This window comes from Saccopteryx leptura, chromosome 2 (assembly GCF_036850995.1).
Source record: "Saccopteryx leptura isolate mSacLep1 chromosome 2, mSacLep1_pri_phased_curated, whole genome shotgun sequence".
In the NCBI taxonomy this organism is placed as follows: domain Eukaryota; kingdom Metazoa; phylum Chordata; class Mammalia; order Chiroptera; family Emballonuridae; genus Saccopteryx; species Saccopteryx leptura.
The window spans coordinates 172379505-172399697 of NC_089504.1; the positions used below are offsets into that span (position 1 = coordinate 172379505).

Sequence of the window (20193 nt, forward strand, 5' to 3'; positions counted from 1 at the left end):
AATTTTAGAAAGGTTAAGGTGGGGCATGGCACAAAAAAGGTTGGGAAACACTGCTCTATCCACTGCGCCACTGCCTGGTCAGGCTATTTGTAGGATTTTAAATGTGCCCTGACTTCAACAAGTTTGAGAACCACTGGTGTAAACGTACTATAGCTCTTCAATCCACTCAGCTACTGATGGACACTTGGGCTGCTTCCAAATCTTGGATATTGTAAATAACTCTGCAATGAACACAGAGGTGTATATATTCTTTCAAATTAGTGTTTTGGATCTCTTCGAGTAAATTCCCAGAAGTGGAATAGCTGGGTCATAAGGCAGTTCTAGTTTTAATTCTTTGAGGGAACTCCATATGGCTTTCCACAGTGGCTGCACCAGTCTGCACCCCCACCAACAGTATATGAGGGTTCCCTTTTCTCTACATCCTTGCCAAAACTTGTTGGTTGTTGTTTAGTTGATCAAAGCCATTCTGACAGGTATGAGGGATATTTCATTGTGGTTTTAATTTGCATTTTTTGGATGATTAGTGATGTTGACCATCTTCTCATGTCTATTGGCCATCTGTGTTCTCCTTGGAGAAGTTTCTATTTAGGTCCTTTGCCTATTTCTTAATTGGATTTTTTGGGGGGTTGAGTTTTATAAGTTCTTTTAATATCATTTAGAATCTTTCATATCAATCCATATAGCTTTTTCATTTTTATTAGTAAGTCCAAAGTGCCCAATATTTTAATAAAATTTTAATTGAACTTATCAGAAATATCATTGACAAATATGTTCTCCCATTAAGTGGATTGTCTTTATATTGAGTGTTTCCTTTGCTTTGCAAAAGCTTTTTAGTTTGATGTAGTCCCATTTGTTTATTTTTTTATTTTTATTTTTTGTATTTTTCTGAAGCTGGAAATGGGGAGAGACAGTCAGACAGACTCCCACATGCGCCCGACCGGGATCCACCCGGCACGCCCACCAGGGGGCGACGCTCTGCCCACCAGGGGGCAATGCTCTGCCCCTCCGGGGCGTTGCTCTGTTGCGATCAGAGCCACTCTAGTGCCTGGGGCAGAGGCCAAGGAGCCATCCCCAGCACCCGGGCCATCTTTGCTCCAATGGAGCCTCGCTGCGGGAGGGGAAGAGAGAGACAGAGAGGAAGGAGAGGGGGAGGGGTGGAGAAGCAGATGGGCGCCTCTCCTGTGTGCCCTGGCCGGGAATCAAACCCGGGACTTCTACACGCCAGGCCGATGCTCTACCACTGAGCCAACCGGCCAGGGGCCATTTGTTTATTTTTTTCCTCCTTTCCCTTGCCTGAGGAGATACCTCAGAAAAAAATATTGCTACAGAAATGTCAGAGATTTTACTACCTATGTTTTCTTCTAGAATTTTTATGGTTTCAAGTTTAACATTTAAGTCCTTAATCCATTTCAAATATGTATATTCTTTTCTATGGTGTAAGAAGGTGGTCTACTTTCACTTTTTTTTTGCCAGTATCTGTCCAATATTCCCAACACATTTATTGAATAAATTATCTTTACCGTATTGTATGTTCTTTCCTCCTTTGTCAAATAATTGACTATATACGTGTGGATTTATTTCTGACCTCTCTATTCTGTTCCATTGATCTATATGCCTGTTTTTAGTCCAGTACCATGCTGGGGGGGGGTTTCGTTTTATTTTTTTATTTTTATATTTTTAGTGAGAGAGACAGAAAGGCATGAAGGGAAAGAGATGAGAAGCATTAACTCATAGTTGCGTCACTTTAGTTGTTCATTGATTGCGTCTCATACATGCCTTTACAAGGGGGCTTAAACCAAGCCAGTGACTCCTTGCTCAAGCCAGTGACCTCTGAACTCATGCCAGCAATAATGGGATCATGTAGATGATCCCACACTCAAGCTGGTAACTGCAAACTCAAGCCAAGTAAACCTGCATCAAGGCAGTTGAGCCCACGCTCAAGTCAGCAACCTCGGAGTTTCAAACTTGGGATCTCAGCATCCCAGGTCAATGTTATATCCACTGTGCCACGACTGGTCAGGCAGCACCATGTTGTTTTAATTACTATGGCCTTGTAGTATAGTTTGATATCAGGTAGCATGATTCCTTCAATTTTGTTTTTCTTTCTCAGGATTGTTGTTGCTATTTGGGGTCCTTTGTAGTTCCATCTAAATTTTTGAGATATTTGTTCTAGTGTTGTGAAATAAGCCATTGGCATCTTGATAGGAATTACACTTGATCTATAGATTGTTTTGGGTAGTATGGACATTTTAAGGATGTTAATTCTTGCTATCCATGAACATGGTATATGCTTCCACTTACTTACATCTTGCTCAGTTTATTTCTTCAGTGTCTTATAATTTTATGACCACAGGCCTTTTACATCCTCGGTTAAATTTACTCCTAGGCATTTTATACTTAAAGCAATTGTGAATGAGATTGTTTTCTAGTTACCCTTTTGATAGTTCATTATTGGTGTTTAAAATGCAACTGATTTTTTGATATTTATTTTGTATCCACTATTTTACTGAACTCATTTATCAGTTCTAGTAATTTTTAGGTGAAATCTTTAGGGTTTTCTACATAAAGTACCATGTCATCTAAAAACGAGAGTTTTACTTCTTTCTCTCCAATTGGGTGCCTTTTAGTTTTTTTGTTTTTTTGTTTTTTTTTTTGTGGCATAGACAGAAAGAGTCAGAGAGAGGAAGAGATAGGGACAGACAGACAGTAAGGGAGAGAGATGAGAAACATCAATTCTTTGTTGCAGCTCCTTAGTTGTTCACTGACTGATTTCTCATATGTGCCTTGACCGGGGGGCTACAGCAGACTGAGTGACCCCTTGTTCAAGCCAGCGACCTTGGGCTCAAGCTGGTGAGCCTTGCTCAAACCAGATGAGCCCATGCTCAAGCTGGCGACCTCAGGGTCTCAAACTTGGGTCCTCCAAATCCCAGTCCAACACTCTATCCACTGCACCACTGCCTGGTCAGGCTAGTTCTTCTTTTTGTCTGGTTGCCATAACTAGGACTTCCTGTACTATGTTTAGTAAGAGTGGTGAAAGAGGACATCCTGTCTTGTTCCCAATCTTTTTTTTTTTTAAAGACTCTATTTATTGATTTTAGAGAGGGGAGGGGGCGGGGAACGAGAAGTAGTTGCTTTACTCTAGCTGTTCATTGGTTGCTTGTCATATGTGCCCTGACAAGGCAAGCCCTGGGCTTCAAACCAGTGACCTCAGCACTCCAGGTTGGCACTCTACCCACTGCACCACCACAAGTCAGGCACTCTTGTTTCCTATCTTAAGGAAAATGCTTGTAGGTTTGCCCACTGAGTATAAAGTTGACTGTGAGTTTGTCATGTATGGACTTTATTATGTTGAGGTATATTCCCTCTATTCCCACTTTGCTGAGAATTATCATAAATGGGTGCTGGATTTTATCAAATGCTTTTTCTACATCTACTGATATGATCATGTAGTTTTTATCCTTCATTTTGTTTATGTGGTATATCACGTTAATTGATTTGCTGATATTTGACCAAACTTGCAACCTAGTATAAATCCCACTCAATCACGGTATACTCAATTAATTTTAACTGGCAATGAACAGTCAAACATATTTCTGGGCCCTGGCTGGTTGGCTCAGTGGTAGAGCGTCGGCCTGGCGTGCAGAAGTCCCGGGTTCGATTCCCAGCCAGGGTACACAGGAGAAGCGCCCATCTGCTTCTCCACCCCTCCCCCCTCCTTCCTCTCTGTCTCTCTCTTCCCCTCCCGCAGCCGAGGTTCCATTGGAGCAAGGATGACCTGGGCCCGGGTGCTGGGGATGGCTCCTCGGCCTCTGCCCTAGGCACTGGAGTGGCTCTGGTCACAACAGAGCGACGCCCCGGAGGGGCAGAGCATCGCCCCCTGGTGGGCAGAGCGTCGCCCCTTGGTGGGCGTGCCGGGTGGATCCCGGTCGGGCGCATGCGGGGGTCTGTCTGTCTCTCCCCGTTTCCGGCTTCAGAAAAATACAGAAAAAAAAAAAAGAAAAAGAATAAAAAGGATAAAAAAAGAAAACAACAACAACAAAAAAAACCATATTTCTGCTGAGATGGTCTAGCTTTTTCTAAGTTATCTTCATTTTACTTGTTTTTTTTTAAACAGAGACAGAGAGAGTCAGAGAGAGGGATAAATAGGGACAGACAGACAGGAACGGAGAGAGATGAGAAGCATCAATCATCAGTTTTTTGTTGCGGCACCTTAGTTGTTCATTAATTGCTTTCTCATATGTGCCTTGACCGTGGGGCTACAGCAGATCGAGTAACCCCTTGCTCAAGCCAGCGACCTTGGGTCCAAGCTGGTGAGCTCTGCTCAAACCAGATGAGCCCACGCTCAAGCTGGCGACCTCGGGATCTCAAACCTGAGTCTTCTGCATCCCAATCTGACACTCTATCCACTGTGCCACCACCTGGTCAGGCCAACTGATTTATATTCTGATGCCAGCTCTGTACCTTGTCCTGGACCTGTAGCAAACTATAAAGATCAATGGCTGGTCCAACAAACCAGACTTTAAGTAGCAATATTGTTGAGGGAGGATTGAAAACAGAACAAAACATGATCCAAAAAGCCTCTAAGAACTTTACAATTTAAGAGTGAGTCATGTACATGTACAACTGCAATACAAATAGGGTGCTTTAAGACAAAGGATCACATAAAAAAAAGATATAAATTCAACAAAAAGAGAAATCATTTACCTTTAATGATTAAAAACAGGCTAAAAAGTGGGGTGGTATTTGAATTAGGTGGATGTAGGCAGGAGTATGAAATAAGCAAAGGGTTGGGAATACCTGGATAGAGAGAGTTTTAATTTGGTGGGAAAGTATGGTACATGAGGCATAGGGGGAAATAAAGCATAAATATAATGGAGTCAGACAGTACTCTTCACACAGTAGGTAATGGTAAGTAAAACAGGTATTTTTGTTTTGCTTTCTAAAGAGAGGAAAATAAATGGTCAAACATATTTTTGGAAAAATCATTTCTAGCAATAATGTGAAGAACAGATTGGACAGGAATGAATAACAGAAAAGGGAAATAAATGAGAAAGGGCTATAAAAATGAGTCATAGTTATTTATACAGTTTGTAAGCTATACAGTAAACCAATACAAATGCAGAATGGAAGCTGCCCCACATCTAAAAATATCAATGATGGCCCTGGCTGCTTGGCTCAGCGGTAGAGTTTCTGCCTGGCGTGCGGGGGACCCAGGTTCAATTCCCGGCCAGGGCACATAGGAGAAGCGCCTATTTGCTTCTCCACCCCCCCCCTTCCTCTCTGTCTCTCTCTTCCCCTCCTGCAGCCAAGGCTCCACTGAGCAAAGATGGCCCAGGCGCTGGGGATGGCTCCTTGGCCTCTGTCCCAGGCACTAGAGTGGCTCTGGTCGCGGCAGAGCAACGCCCTGGAGGGGCAGAGCATCGCCCCCTGGTGGGCAGAGCGTCGCCCCTGGTGGGCGTGCCGGGTGGATCCCAGTCGGGCGCATGCGGGAGTCTGTCTCTCCCCGTTTCCAGCTTCAGGAAAAAAAATAAATAAATAAAAAATAAAAATATCAATGATGTTCTACATTAAAAATATATGAAATATGAATTGTCCATGCAACACTCTGAATTCAGACCTATTTAATAAAAAAGTCAGCAAAACTGTTTTTAACATACAGAAGATAAAACATTACATAATAATTTTACTTAACTGACTTTTTTTTTTTTTTTTTAGAGAGAGAGAGGAACAGATAGGGACAGGCAGACCGGAAAGGAGAGAGATAAGGAGCATCAATTCTTCATTGTGGCACCTTAGTTGTTCATTGATTGCTTTCTCATATGTGCCTTAATGGAGGGGGGAGGGTTGTCTCCAGCTGAGCCAGTGACCCCTTGCTCAAGCCAGCAATCCTGTACTCAAGCTGGTGAGACCAGGCTCAAGCCAGATGAGCCTGTGTTCAAACCAGCGACCTTGGATTTCGAATCTGAGTCCTCTGCATTCCAGGCTGATGCTCTATCCACTGCACCACTGCCTCATCAGACTTAAATGACATCTTAATGGACTTGATGCTTAGCTGTCATAAAGACTAGAGTCTAATAGCTGTTATGTTCCTAAAATTCAGTTAACTTAATAATACAAAAGGACATCACAAACAGAACATAAATATTGTGAGTTTAGAATAACTGAGTTTCTAAGTACTTACCATTCTCAGGCTGAGTTTTCTTAAGTGAATCAATAAGAGTACTGACTGCTTTTAAAACAAATATAATTTCTGTTACTTGTTGCCTAAAAGAGAAATGGGAAATTATTTCCATCAAGATTTTAAATATGCTATGTGTTTCTTTTACTGTATTTATACAAATAGATGGACTCTGGAAAAAAATAGAGGATAATGCAAACTTAATGTTAGTTTAAAATTCTTATGAAAGAAAAATGATTTTATTAACATGTACTTCAATGTGCTAATAAAAGATATAGTTATTCTTACCATTAGTTATCAATGTAAAAAGGAGAGGGGCAATCAACTCATGCAAATCTAAATTCATTTGTAAGATATATCTTGTAACTAAAAATTAAAACATTTTATAATATATGCTGTTAAGGCCCTGGCCGGTTGGCTCAGCGGTAGAGTGTCGGCCTGGCGTGCGGGGGACCCGGGTTCGATTCCCGGCCAGGGCACATAGGAGAAGCGCCCATTTGCTTCTCCACCCCCCCCTTCCTCTCTGTCTCTCTCTTCCCCTTCCGCAGCCAAGGCTCCGTTGGAGCAAAGATGGCCCGGGCACTGGGGTGGCTCCTTGGCCTCTGCCCCAGGCGCTAGAGTGGCTCTGGTCGCAACAGAGCGATGCTCTGGAGGGGCAGAGCATTGCCCCCTGGTGGGCAGAGCGTCACCCCTGGTGGGCAGAGCGTCGCCCCTGGTGGGCGTGCTGGGTGGATCCGGTCGGGCGCATGCGGGAGTCTGTCTGACTGTCTCTCCCCGTTTCCAGCTTCAGAAAAATACAAAAAAAAAAAAAAAAATATATATATATATATATATATATATGCTGTTAAAACTTATCTGCAAAAGGTTTTTTATTTTTATTTTTAACTACTTAGTACTGAAATGAATTTGCCAAAGATCAAATGGAAATAAAGACTACTATTACCTCCGAGCACAGATTTTATTATGCTGTTAAAAGTACATTTAAATTAATAGTAGTGCTTTTTAATACAACAAATAACATGCTCAAAATCAGTCCTACAGTATTTGGAAACATTAGTAATGAAGAATGAACTTGCAGTAAGGAACCAACAAGAGTAGCTTTAATTCCTTCTTTCTTCTCACAGATATAAAGCTCTTCTGCTACAGTACAAACAGTGTCCCAACCCTATTCCTGGTATGAATCTGTGTTATCACTCTACAGATAAGTTTCCTAATACTATGAAACAGTACTATGATATTTCAAGCCACCTTTTGTAAGCACTTAAGTACAGTGTGTCCGTAAAGTTATGGTGTACTTTTGACCAGTCACAAGAAAGCAACAAAAGACGATAGAAATTATTAGAGAAATGCAAATCAAAACTACAATGAAATACCACCTCACCCCTGTTAGATTAGCTATTATCACAAGACGGGTAATAGCAAATGTTGGAGAGGCTGCGGAGAAAAGGGAACTCTCATCCACTCTTGGTGGGACTGTAAAGTAGTACAACCATTATGGAGGAAAGTATGGTGGTTCCTCAAAAAACTGCAAATAGAACTACCTTATGACCCAGCAATCCCTCTACTGGGTATATACCCCAAAACCTCAGATTCATTGATACGTAAAGACACATGTAGCCCCATGTTCATTGCAGCACTGTTCACAGTGGCCAAGACATGGAAACAACCAAAAAGCCCTTCAATAGAAGACTGGATAAAGAAGATGTGGCACATATACACTATGGAATACTACTCAGCCATAAGAAATGATGACATCAGATCATTTACAGCAAAATGGTGGGATCTTGATAACATTATACGGAGTGAAATAAGTAAATCAGAAAAAAACAAGAACTACATGATTCCATACATTGGTGGAACATAAAAACGAGACTAAGAGACATGGACAAGAGTGTGGTGGTTACCAGGGGTGGGGGGAGGGAGGACGCAGGAGGGAGGGAGAGAGTTAGGGGGAGGGGGAGGGGCACAGAGAAAACTAGATAGAAGGTGACGGAGGACAATCTGACTCTGGGCGAGGGGTATGCAACATAATTTAATGACAAGATAACCTAGACATGTTTTCTTTGAATATATGTACCCTGAATTATTGTCATCCCATTAACATTAATAAAAAAAAAAAGAAGAAAAAAAAAAGAAATGTGAAATCTGCACCAAATAAAAGGAAAACTCTCCCAGTTTCACACCTATTCAGTGCAGTTTGATGTGGGCTCATGCACAGATTTTTTAGGGCTCCTTAGGTAAAGCTATCCCGTATAGCCTCTACAGACTCGTCCCTGACTAATGGCCTACCAGAACGGGTTTCTCCACCAAACTGCCGGTTTCCTTCAACTGCTTATCCCACCGAGTAATGTTATTCCTATGTGGTGGCGCTTCATTATAAAGGCGCCGATATTCACGTTGCACTTTGGTCATGGATTCGAATTTATGAGCCACAGAACACACTGAAATTTCCTCTGTACCGTCCACATCTCGACTGGCATGGCTGTGGACTGCTCCACTGTATACACGGTGTTATGTCATGATCTGCGCATGCGCACATGCTGCCACATCATCCTACAGAAACTGGGAGGGTTTTCCTTTTATTTGGTGCAGATTTCACATTTCTATCATCTTTTGTTGCTTTCCTGTGACCAGTCAAAAGTGCACCATGACTTTACGGACACACTGTATTTAATCCTGTTACAATGTAGCTTTTTGGAAAATAATATAATGGGAACTGTACCAGACATAGTCTGATATAACACTTCATGGCACTACTCTAAATAAAAGTCTCAATTTAAAAGCAATAGAATACAGGCCCTGGCCAACTAGCTCTGCGGCAGAGCATTGGCCCGGCATGTGGAAGTCCCAGGTTCGATTCTTGGACAGGGCACACAGGAGAAGTGCCCATCTGCTTCTCCACCCTTTTCCCTCTACTTCCTCTCTGTCTCTCTCTTTCCCTCCTGCAGCCAAGGCTCCATTGGAGCAAAGTTGGCCCAGGCGCTGAGGATGCTCCATGTCCTCTGCCTTAGGCACTAGAATGGATCTGGTTGCAGTGGAACAACGCCCCAGATGGGCAGAGCATCGCCCTCTGGTGGACATGCCGGGTGGATCCCAGTCAGGCATACGGGAGGGAGTCTCTCTTTGCCTCCCCGCTTCTCGCTTCAGAAAAAAAAAAAAAAAGGGCAATAGAATACAAAACATAAAAAAGTAAACGAAGGTTTTTTTTTTGAAATCAAATATGTTATAATCTAATAAATAAAAATACTCCAAGCAAAGCAACTTTATTACTGTTTACCGAAGTATAATTCAGATTAATTTTGATAAATCAATATTCAATCATGACTATAACTAAATTATTAATACTTATATATAAATCTGTATATGGGGAGATATAATTTTTATATCCTAGATATTCAAAATACAGTGAATCCTAAAAAAAATAAAATAGTTAATAAAGATTGGCAATTCAAAACAAAAGCATAGCAAACTACTATGTGACTATTTTTCATTCATTAAATTTGAAAAAGAAAATAAGCGATAAACTGGCAAATAATTTTAAATGCTAAAAATTGAAGAAAAGAACATTTACATACTCCTCAGAGAACACAAATTGGTAGAAATCTCTGACAGGCAATTTGTAATACATATCAAAAGCTTCTAAAATGTCTCTACCTTTTGACAGGTCAATTCTAACTCCAGAAATTTATTATAAGTAGATGAAAGGGCTAGGGATTTCCCTCTCTAATACTACTTTAGGAAATGCGGTCCACAGTGATTGTCCTCTTTCCTGGCTTTAATGACTTTGTCTTCCAATATTATTTTGTTTGTTTCATGTAACTTCCACATGAAAAACGAGGTTGGCAATATAACCCTAATTTATGAAGGCATTTTTTTTTTATGACTTCTGACCAGTGGTGGGATATCAAATAACTTAACAACTGGTTCTCTAGCCTAATGACCATTTTAAGTATAAAGAAACCATATAGTGAAAGGTACTTTATTATTTCATGAATTTAATACTTAAATAAAAACAATAAAAGAGGTACACAAAACTAGACTATAAGAATTTTAAAATATTAATAAAAAATATTAAATAATAATTTACAAAAAAACGATGAAACTGTTATTTAAGATATTTCCAATGACAGTTTGTCACTCCCTGGTTTGGCACTTTTTCTCTTTACAGTTATTCGTTTACTGAAGTAACAAACGCAGGGAATTAAAATGTAGTATTTCATCAAAGGTATAATGAGTTTTATGAAATGAACAAATAAATATTACAAGCATAGTTCTGTTAAATTTTTTTCACCTGTGGACGGAATGAACATTACTATGGGTGCTTAGAATACACTGTTGCGCAGATGCACGTTAAAAAGAGTAAGGAATGTAAATTTCTGATTTCCACATTGGGCAGCTGCCCAGGTGCTCATCTTAGCGAGAACCCTGATTACAAGCACCATTTTAATAACCAGTTCGCCCAACTCAACAAAACATTAGGTATTGGTTCTGCCGAACCGGTGTGAACTGGCTGAATCCCACCGCTGCTTCTGACCTCTACCCCAACTTTGATTAGCCTTGGCGTAGCAGAAAGGCCTACAGACCCCTCTACCTTTATTGTCTGGCTACATGAGAAGCAAATCAGTTTAGGTATAAGGACTTAAATAAGCTAACATTTTAAAATTATATAAAAAAAAGACCTAAGATGTGGCTAGCTGATTTACAGAAAAATCTAGAAATGACTATAAAACAGATAGGGAGTTCCTACAGTATAATTTATTATTTTCTCTCCAGAGAGATCCACAATCACGTGTTCATACAGATCCTTAAACCCTTATCCAGAAATCCGTGAGAGAAAATATATTTTAGAATTCAATATTGTTTTTCAACTTCAAAAAGGTAATTTGGTACAGATATATTATATACTTAACCTCCATGAGGAGTCTGAAAAAGCACCCCATAATAAAACATTAATATATCGGCAGTAAAACATATGAATATTTAGACTGTATGGAATAAATATCATTATAAATAGTCTCAGGTAAAGTTCAGTGTTTCAGTGGAAACACTTGGTTTTCCAAATTCTTTTATTTTTGATAACTATATAGTGTATATTCTTCTTTAATAAAATACATACCTTGGAAGAGGGCATTTACCACCTAATCTTTCATCCTCTATATAGCGATGTAGTACATCTTGAGACCTCTTCAAAAGCACTGAGAGTGCCATTCGTGAGATGTAGCCTTCTTGAGGTGTTGTAACTTTATTGCTGAACGAAAACTGGAGCAGTGTTTCAAAACACATTTTGGAAAATTCTTCTCTCAAACGAATATCAATCTCTGCTTCTGTAAAATAATTTCTGATGGTTAATAAAAGGTTAAATCAATACACCTTAATGATAACTCTTAGAAAACTGATATACCCTCTTGCAAGATCAAAAACAAGGCAAGACTCTCCAATCTCATCTCTTCTATTCAACATTTTTCCTGTCTTGGTCTTTTTATACCCTTCAACAGCACTACAGAATACCTCTCAATAGTATTCTACATGGTAAAACTTGCAATGACCTGTTTCTTTCTCTCATTTTCTGCCTGAATTCTGCTCCAGTCTGGACTAGTTGCTCTCTAGACATGCTGTGCAACAGCCATATCCTGGAACTAGTCTTTGCGATCACCTTCTGAATTGTTTTTATTCTCTCTTGTGTTATATTCTACTTCCTAGACCTCATGCCTTCCCTTTTCTTGGTTTACTCCTTTGTTTTCATGGAGCATATTCTGCAGTAGTTGAGAAAAAATGAATAGGAAGTAAAATTTTTGAGACCTTGCATTTCTGAAAATGCCAATAATTTACCGTGGTAAACAAAGTGTGGTTCCTACGAGAATCTGCATCACAAGAGAACTTGTTAGAAATGCAGGTTCTCATGTCACCCCCAGACCTATTAAATCAGAAACTCTGGAGGTATAACTCAGCAATGGCTTGCCTTCCAGTTGATTAGTTGATTATAATGCATGCTGACACTTGAGAATTAGTGTTCTACACTCATACTGGCCAACAGTAGGTCCAGGTATGAAAAGCCATGTTAAAAATCCTTTCTATTTATAACTCTAAAACCACCGCCTCAATGTATTTTAGCATACAATGTTGCTACTGAGAATTCCAATGTCATTTTTTTTTTTTGTATTTTTCTGAAGTTGGAAACGGGGAGGCAGTCAGATAGACTCCCGCATGCACCCGACCAGGATCCACCCGACATGCCCACCAGGGGGCGATGCTCTGTCCATCTGGGGCGTTGCTCTGCTGCAACCAGAGCCATTCTAGCGCCTGAGGTAGAGGCTATAGCACCATCCCCAGCGCTCGGGCCAACTTTGCTCCAATGGAGCCATGGCTGCGGGAGAAGAAGAGAGAGAGAGAGAGGAAGAAGAGGGGGAGGGTGGAGAAGCAGATGGGCGCTTCTCCTGTGTGCCCTGGCCGGGAATCAAACCCAGGACTACTGCACGCCAGGCCGACGCTCTACCACTGAGCCAACCAGCCAGGGCCTCCAATGTCATTTTGATACAACTGTGTGGAACTTTTTCTTTTCTTTCTGAAATCTTTTAGGATCTTTCCTTTTTCCTTGATGTTCTGATATTTCATGATGACATGTCTTATTGCAGGTCCTTTTCCTTTTCATTGTTCTGAGTCCTGAATGACCACTTTTAATCTGAAGATTTATTTTTTCATGTTGTTTCTTTGGAGAATTTCATCTAGCTTTTCTCTATTCTCTTCATAAAAGACCTACTGTCACATGTTAGACCTCTTTATTCATTTTATTTCTTTCTTCTCATGTTGTCCACTTTTTATCTTTGCTAAACTTCTCTGGGTAATTTCATTGATGTTTTCTTCCAATCCTTCATTGAACTTGTTATTTCAGCTATTTTTAGTTTCTATGACTTCTTTTAATTCTTAGTTTCTATGACCTCTTTTAATGTTCGAATTGTTCCCTTTAAATAACATTTTTCTTGTTTCATAAATGTAAAATTATTTTTATCTCTTTAAGCATTCCAATTATTTTAATTGTATTTTTCTTTAAAAATGTTTTCTATGACTGCATTGTCACTTTCCTCCCAGTTTCTTTTCCACTCTTCACTTGTTTTGATCTTTCTCTTTCATGTTGGAGGATTTCCTTAAATGTCTGTAAGCTTTGGCTGTCATGCCAGGTCATACTTTAGAGCATGGGACCAAAAATCATCACTGGAATCACTGTGTTTCTCAATTGGTCTTGTTTAACAAGGCTGGCTCTGTATGTGAATGTTTAAAGAACACTCAAGGCTGAGAAGTTTGTTTCCTACGGCAGTCATTGGATGAATGTCCATGTACGTTCCTTATCACGGTACATTTAATAATATCAGGGTACAAAAAATGGCAAGAGACATCATCAGAAAACTACTAAAAAAGTATACATGGGCCCTGGCCGGTTGGCTCAGCAGTAGAGCGTCGGCCTGGTGTGCGGGGGACCCGGGTTCGATTCCCGGCCAGGGCACATAGGAGAAGCACCCATCTGCTTCTCCACCCCCCCCTTCCTTCCTCTCTGTCTCTCTCTTCCCCTCCTGCAGCCAAGGCTCCATTGGAGCAAAGATGGCCCGGGCGCTGGGGATGGCTCCTTGGCCTCCGCCCCAGGCGCTAGAGTGGCTCTGGTCGCAGCAGAGCGACCCCTCGGAGGGGCAGAGCATCGCCCCCTGGTGGGCAGAGCGTTGCCCCTGGTGGGCGTGCCAGGTGGATCCCGGTCGGGCGCATGCGGGAGTCTGTCTTACTGTCTCTCCCCGTTTCCAGCTTCAGAAAAATACAAAAAAAAAAAAAAGTATACATGGTAGTCCATATTTATCCTAGGATATTTACATCTAGTAATTATAAATACTGTTTTTTAATGTGTATTTTATAAAAACATCTAAAATTTTTATATGCTCAATAAAAAAATTGATTAAGATAAACAAACTTTAAGATTTTTTTTCTGTGAGTTTGTCATGTTTGTTAAATCTGCACTTGACCAGATCGGTTTTAAAAATTGGGCTAGAAAAAAAAAGAACTGGTTTGTTAAGTAAGTAAATGAGAGACATCTAGTGGACAAGTTGTGCACATACATGCTCTGTCAAGTGTTCAGCACAGTTTAGTAGAAATTAGTCATGGCTCTGGTAAATTCTGAGAATTAAGAATATTCATGACACATTTATAATTTAGAATCAGCTCACAGAAAAATCACATTATGATGCCACAGTTATATATAACACTTTAAGCACAGATTTAAAAAAAGAGAAATAATAGCAAAAAGCAACATATATCATCTAACAAGTTAGCATAATATCAAAAGAAGCATGTAGTTCTTTTTAAGGATGAAGTTTGGCCTCCAGCCTTAAGACTGGGGACAGTCTTCTGTAATATGGTGGAACCTATTCTCACAGAAATATTGTGAGCAATGGGATTAATATTCTGGCATAAAACCTTACGCATAGTAAGCATTCACTACATGTTAGTTTCTTTAACTCAATGTCAACATATCTTTTTTTAATGGATTAACTGCAATTTATAGTCCAGAGACATTGGTATTAATATCTTCATTTTAGAGATTACAAAACTCAGAGAAGTTAACAAACTACTAAGTGGCAGAATACACACTTATCACCTCCCAATAATCCAAGACTTTACAAAACTGGTCACTTGTGTCAGCTTCCAAGACTTAAGTGGATTCCTTAAGTGTTCTGCAATTTAATTCACAGAATATTTACATTTCCCCCTTGTAAGGCTTAATACTCTAAATTACATTCTTAAAATTTACCTTACCATTCTCCTATTTACATCTACCACAATCATAGGAGTAAACATTTTTACATTCAGCTTCTTCAAAAGCACTTCAATATTTACCAACATTGTTTAAAAATCATTGAAATAACATACCTGTAAATGAAGATGACTGAGAATGTATTGAGCCCTTATTAAGCATGGTCATTATCTGACCAACAAATTCCTTAGGAATAAAATTGGCATAAGGTAGGATCTCAGTACTGATAAGCTGAACTACCTACAACAAAAGAGGCAAAATTCAAATTCTTTTAATTTTCTTGAAAAAGACTTCCACTAACAATTTCTAAAATAAAATTTAAATTAAAAAAAAGTTAATAATAGAAGTATATAAACATTTTAATGTTAATATAGAGGATGACTAGTAAATAACTATCAGAAAGTAGTCAATAACACTGTTTACAATGCAACAATTTTAATAAATGTTGATCTTTAACATGTTATATGCAAACAGTGTTCTAGAGACAGAGTCAGCATATGGAAATTATCCATGTTAGAATAAAATTTCCAAAACAGGATTAAAAATAAGATTTATATCACCTTTTAGGAAAAAAAAGAACTATAAGAATCAAAAGTTGTACTAATTTCTGTTTAATAGTTTGTTTCTAATATAATGTATTATTTTTGCTTTTTGAAGAAAAGAAAATTTTGAAAAATTTACAAGAGTTTTAATATAGTGACTGGATAAAAGACAGTATTTTGTGTTTATATAACCACGCTTGTTTTCTACGTACACTTTAGAGTATTTAATTTTACTTAAAAGTTCCCCTATCCCACTTAAAGGGGAAAAAACCACAAAATAATGATTACCCCAACAAAAAATATCCACAATCAAAAACTACCTCTTTAAACTCCATTTATATTCAACAAACTATACTCTTTAAAACTCATTTGCTTTAAGAATTCTACAGCCGCCCTGGCCGGTTGGCTCAGCGGTAGAGCGTCGGCCTAGCGTGCGGAGGACCCGGGTTCGATTCCCGGCCAGGGCACACAGGAGAAGCGCCCATTTGCTTCTCCACCCCTCCGCCGCGCTTTCCTCTCAGTCTCTCTCTTCCCCTCCCGCAGCCGAGGCTCCATTGGAGCAAAGATAGCCCGGGCGCTGGGGATGGCTCTGTGGCCTCCGCCTCAGGCACTAGAGTGGCTCTGGTCGCAATATGGCGATGCCCAGGATGGGCAGAGCATCGCCCCCTGGTGGGCAGAGCGTCGCCCCTGGTGGGCGTGCCGGGTGGATCCCGGTCGGGCGCATGCGGGAGTCTGTCTGTCTCTCCCTGTTTCCAGCTTCAGAAAAATGGGAAAAAAAAAAAAAAAAAAGAATTCTACAGCCATATCTATAGCTGGTTAAAAATGGAAAAATATTTAAGCAACTCATTGATTAATTTGAACTACAGACATCTAATTTGTCAAACTGCAGAGTAAGCTCTTAAATAACATAAACACAGCACAAAGCTAACAAATATAAAGAAGTCATTAAAAATTTTCAGCTTTGGATAAAGATGTGGCACATATACATACTACTCAGCCATAAGAAATGATGACATCGGATCATTTACAGCAAAATGGTGGGATCTTGATAACATTATATGAAGTGAAATAAGTAAATCAGAAAAAACCAGGAACTGCATTATTCCATATGTAGGTGGGACATAAAAGTGAAACTAAGAGACATTGATAAGAGTGTGGTGGTTATGGGGGGGAGGGGGAGAGGGAGGGAAAGGGGGAGGGGGAGGGGCACAAAGAAAACTAGATAGAAGGTGACAGAGGACAATCTGACTTTGGGTGACGGGTATGCAACATAATTGAACAACAAGATAACCTGGACATGTTATCTTTGAATATATGTATCCTGATTTATTGATGTCGCCCCATTAAAAAAATAAAATTATTAAAAAAAAAAAAATTTTGGCCCTGGCCGGTTGGCTCAGTGGTAGAGCGTCGGCCTGGCGTGCAGAAGTCCTGGGTTTGATTCCTGGCCGGGGCACACAGGAGAAGCGCCCATCTGCTTCTCCACCCCTCCCCCTCTCCTTCCTCTCTGTCTCTCTCTTCCCCTCCTGCAGCGAGGCTCCATTGGAGCAAAGATGGCCCGGGTGCTGGGAATGGCTCCTTGGCCACTGCCCCAGGCGCTAGAGTGGCTCTGGTCGCAACAGAGCGACGCCCCCGAGGGGCAGAGCATCGCCCCCTGGTGGGCAGAGCGTCGCCCCCTGGTGGGCAGAGCGTCGCCCCCTGGTGGGCGTGCCGGGTGGATCCCGGTCGGGCGCATGCGGGAGTCTGTCTGACTGTCTCTCCCCGTTTCCAGCTTCAGGAAAATACAAAAAAAAAAAAAAAAAAATTTCAGCTTTAAAATTAACCTTTAATCTTTATAAGAGTTTTAATACATTTAGTGCAGGATTAACCTATTACTTCACTTTATTCTGTTAGCAATTTTATAGTCTCAACATTTCAACTATGTGGTTTCCACAAATGGTCACAGGAAAATATTTTAAATAGCTTCCTTACCTCAACATCAATACTTTCATTTCTTTGAAATTCTTGAATAGAGAGGTTATCTGGAGGTATGCTAAAAAGAAGTAATAAAAATTTTGATTTTTAAAGGTAAAATATTCCTTGAAAATACAAACAGAAAAGAAACAGTATTTAAATGACAAAAAATAAAAATTACATTCTTTACCCAGGTTGGAACATTATTACCATTTATTTAAAAGGACAGGTTGTTGTTTTTTTAATCAAAGTCATTAGTATAAATGACTAATTATGAACATGAAATTCCAGCAACAAAAATTCGTGACCCAATCCTAAACTAAACAAAATTTGTAGAACTAAACTTCTTTCAGTACTAGGAATGCAAAACAACAAAAAAGTAAAGATACTATCAGCAGCAACTATAGGAAAAAGGACCACTGTGACAATATATGAATTCCCTTGTGCTGCCAGTGACTTAAGAAAACATTGGTCAAGTTGCTGAATGTTTCACTCAGAAAGGATCCATTAATCATTAATGTGTAACAAACCCAAAATATTAAAGAACATTACAATAAAAAATAGAGAACATCTGAAGAGGACTGATTCAGACTTTCTAAAGCAAAAAATTATTCCAGCAAGATCATAAGGATGGTTCTGAGCGAACCAAGGTGAATTCTAGACCATGTGGTTTTTATTAAGAATGAACAGTAAAATGGTATTAAACTTACAAAACAGAAAAATACTAACCACTTAAAACCAGCTGAGGATAGGATGGTAATAATGTTCCCACAGTAACCACACATCATAGTATTATCATGCAACTGACAGAAGAGGAAACTGAAGTTTAGACTAGCTAGTAGTATGATCAAGAACACACTGTAAATAAAGGGCTAGACCACTCTTTGTATGTAGACTTATTTGATATTTTAGCTTAAATTCTTCTCTTTTATGTTTTAAATGTAAAAACAGTTTTATCACATTTAGGTGTAGAGTTTTATATTTAAGGTTATATTTTGTTCTATATGGTAGAATTTGGCTTATTTATTTATAGGTATTAAAATATACAGGCCCTGGCTGGTTGGCTCAGCGGTAGAATGTCCACCCAGTGTGTGGATATCCCAGGTTTGATTCCTGATCAGGGCACACAGGAGAAGCAACCATCTGCTTCTCCACCCCTACCGCCCTTCTTCCCCTCCCACAGCCATGGCTCAAATGAGCAAGTTGGATGGGGGCACTGAGGAGGGCTCCACAGCCTCACTTCAGGAACTGGAGTAGCTCGGTTGCTGAGCAACAAAGCAGCAGCTCTAGATGAGCAGAACATCAGCCCCAGATGGGAGGGTGCCGGGTGGATCCTGGTCAGGGCACATGTTGGTCTGTCTCTCACCTCCCTGCCTCTCACTTGATAAAAAAAAATACATACACAAATACCAATTGGCTGACTGCCAATAAAAAAAAGCTTATTAGGAAAATACACTAATAATATTAATACAGTATAATTGGGATCAAACATCATAAACATTGAACTATATCTTAAAAATATCTTATAATGGGGGAAGAGAGTAACATACAAAGCTAAAAACATAACTCTGCATTTCTCCTAATCTTAATAATCAATAAATCAGAAAATTATTTGATTGTGCACAGGTTGGATAATTTGACCTCAGAACTCAAATTAATGGTTATCTATTTTAATTTCTAGTTAGTACCCTTAGTACACATTATAAGCATATTAAAAACTGGTTGAGCTTTAAAACACACTGATGATGAACAGAATTTACCTAAAATATTATAAAGGGAGATATTTAATATTGCAGGTACAAAAGGACTATATATAAGATTCTTATATTCCCTAAGTTTGGGAAGTACAGTAGTGATTGTTAAAAAATTATATTTGGCCCTACTAGTGGCTCAGTGGATAGAGTGTCAGCCCAGTTATGGATGTCCTTGGTTTGATATCCAGTCAGAGCACACAAGAGAAGCGACCAACTATCTGCTTCTCTCTTTCTCCTAGTCCCTCCTCTCTCTTTCTTCCCCTTCTGCAGATAAGTGGCTTGATAGGTTACAGCATGGCCTCGGGCACTGAGGATAGCTTGGATGTTCTGAGCACATCAGCCTCAGGCACTAAAAATAGCTTGGTACTTGCATATCAGACCCACACGAGGTGGGGGGTGGGGGAGTTGCCAAGTGGAACCCAGTTGGGGTAAATGAGGGAGTCTGTCTCACTATCTTCCTTCCTCTCACTTAAAAAAAAAATTCTTGAGTCAGAGAAATGGTGCCGTAAGGAGTGATACCGATAAATCTCCCTAAAAATTCAACAAGATCTTCAACCAGAGTCAGAAAAATCTATCCTTGGAGCCTCTAGCAGTTCCACACTAAACGCAAAGTACTATCAACAAAACCACCCACAGATGCCATTAAGGAAAAGGAAATCGAATATCATGGATACAAAAGACAGAGAGGTAGCACAGATAGATGAGGAAAAATCCATGGAGAAAAAATTTAATATATTGGAAACCTTGGAGCTAAATGACAGAGAATTTAAAATAGGAATCCTAAAAATACTCAGAGATATACAAGAAAATACAAAAAGGCAATTTGGGGAGCTCAGAAAACAGCTCAATGAACACAAAGAATATATTACCAAGGAAATTGAAACTATAAAAACAAAGCAAAGCCCTGGCTGGTTGGCTCAGTGGTAGAACGTCGGCCTGGCGTGCAGGAGTTCTGGGTTCGATTCCCGGCCAGGG

The 20193-nt window shown here is 39.8% G+C and overlaps 1 protein-coding gene across 2 annotated transcripts in view; it reads right to left on the reverse strand.

Annotated features, from left to right (window-relative positions):
* Nucleotides 1–20193, reverse strand: part of MON2 (MON2 homolog, regulator of endosome-to-Golgi trafficking) — a 188946-nt gene that overhangs the window by 11687 nt on the left and 157066 nt on the right. For both annotated transcript variants that reach the window (XM_066369320.1, XM_066369319.1), the window contains 4 exons: nt 17483–17543; nt 15086–15209; nt 11295–11502; nt 6182–6264 (listed from right to left, as the gene is read on the reverse strand). In XM_066369320.1, the coding sequence (XP_066225417.1) occupies nt 6182–6264; nt 11295–11502; nt 15086–15209; nt 17483–17543 (476 nt within the window). The remainder of the gene's footprint in view (nt 1–6181; nt 6265–11294; nt 11503–15085; nt 15210–17482; nt 17544–20193) is intronic.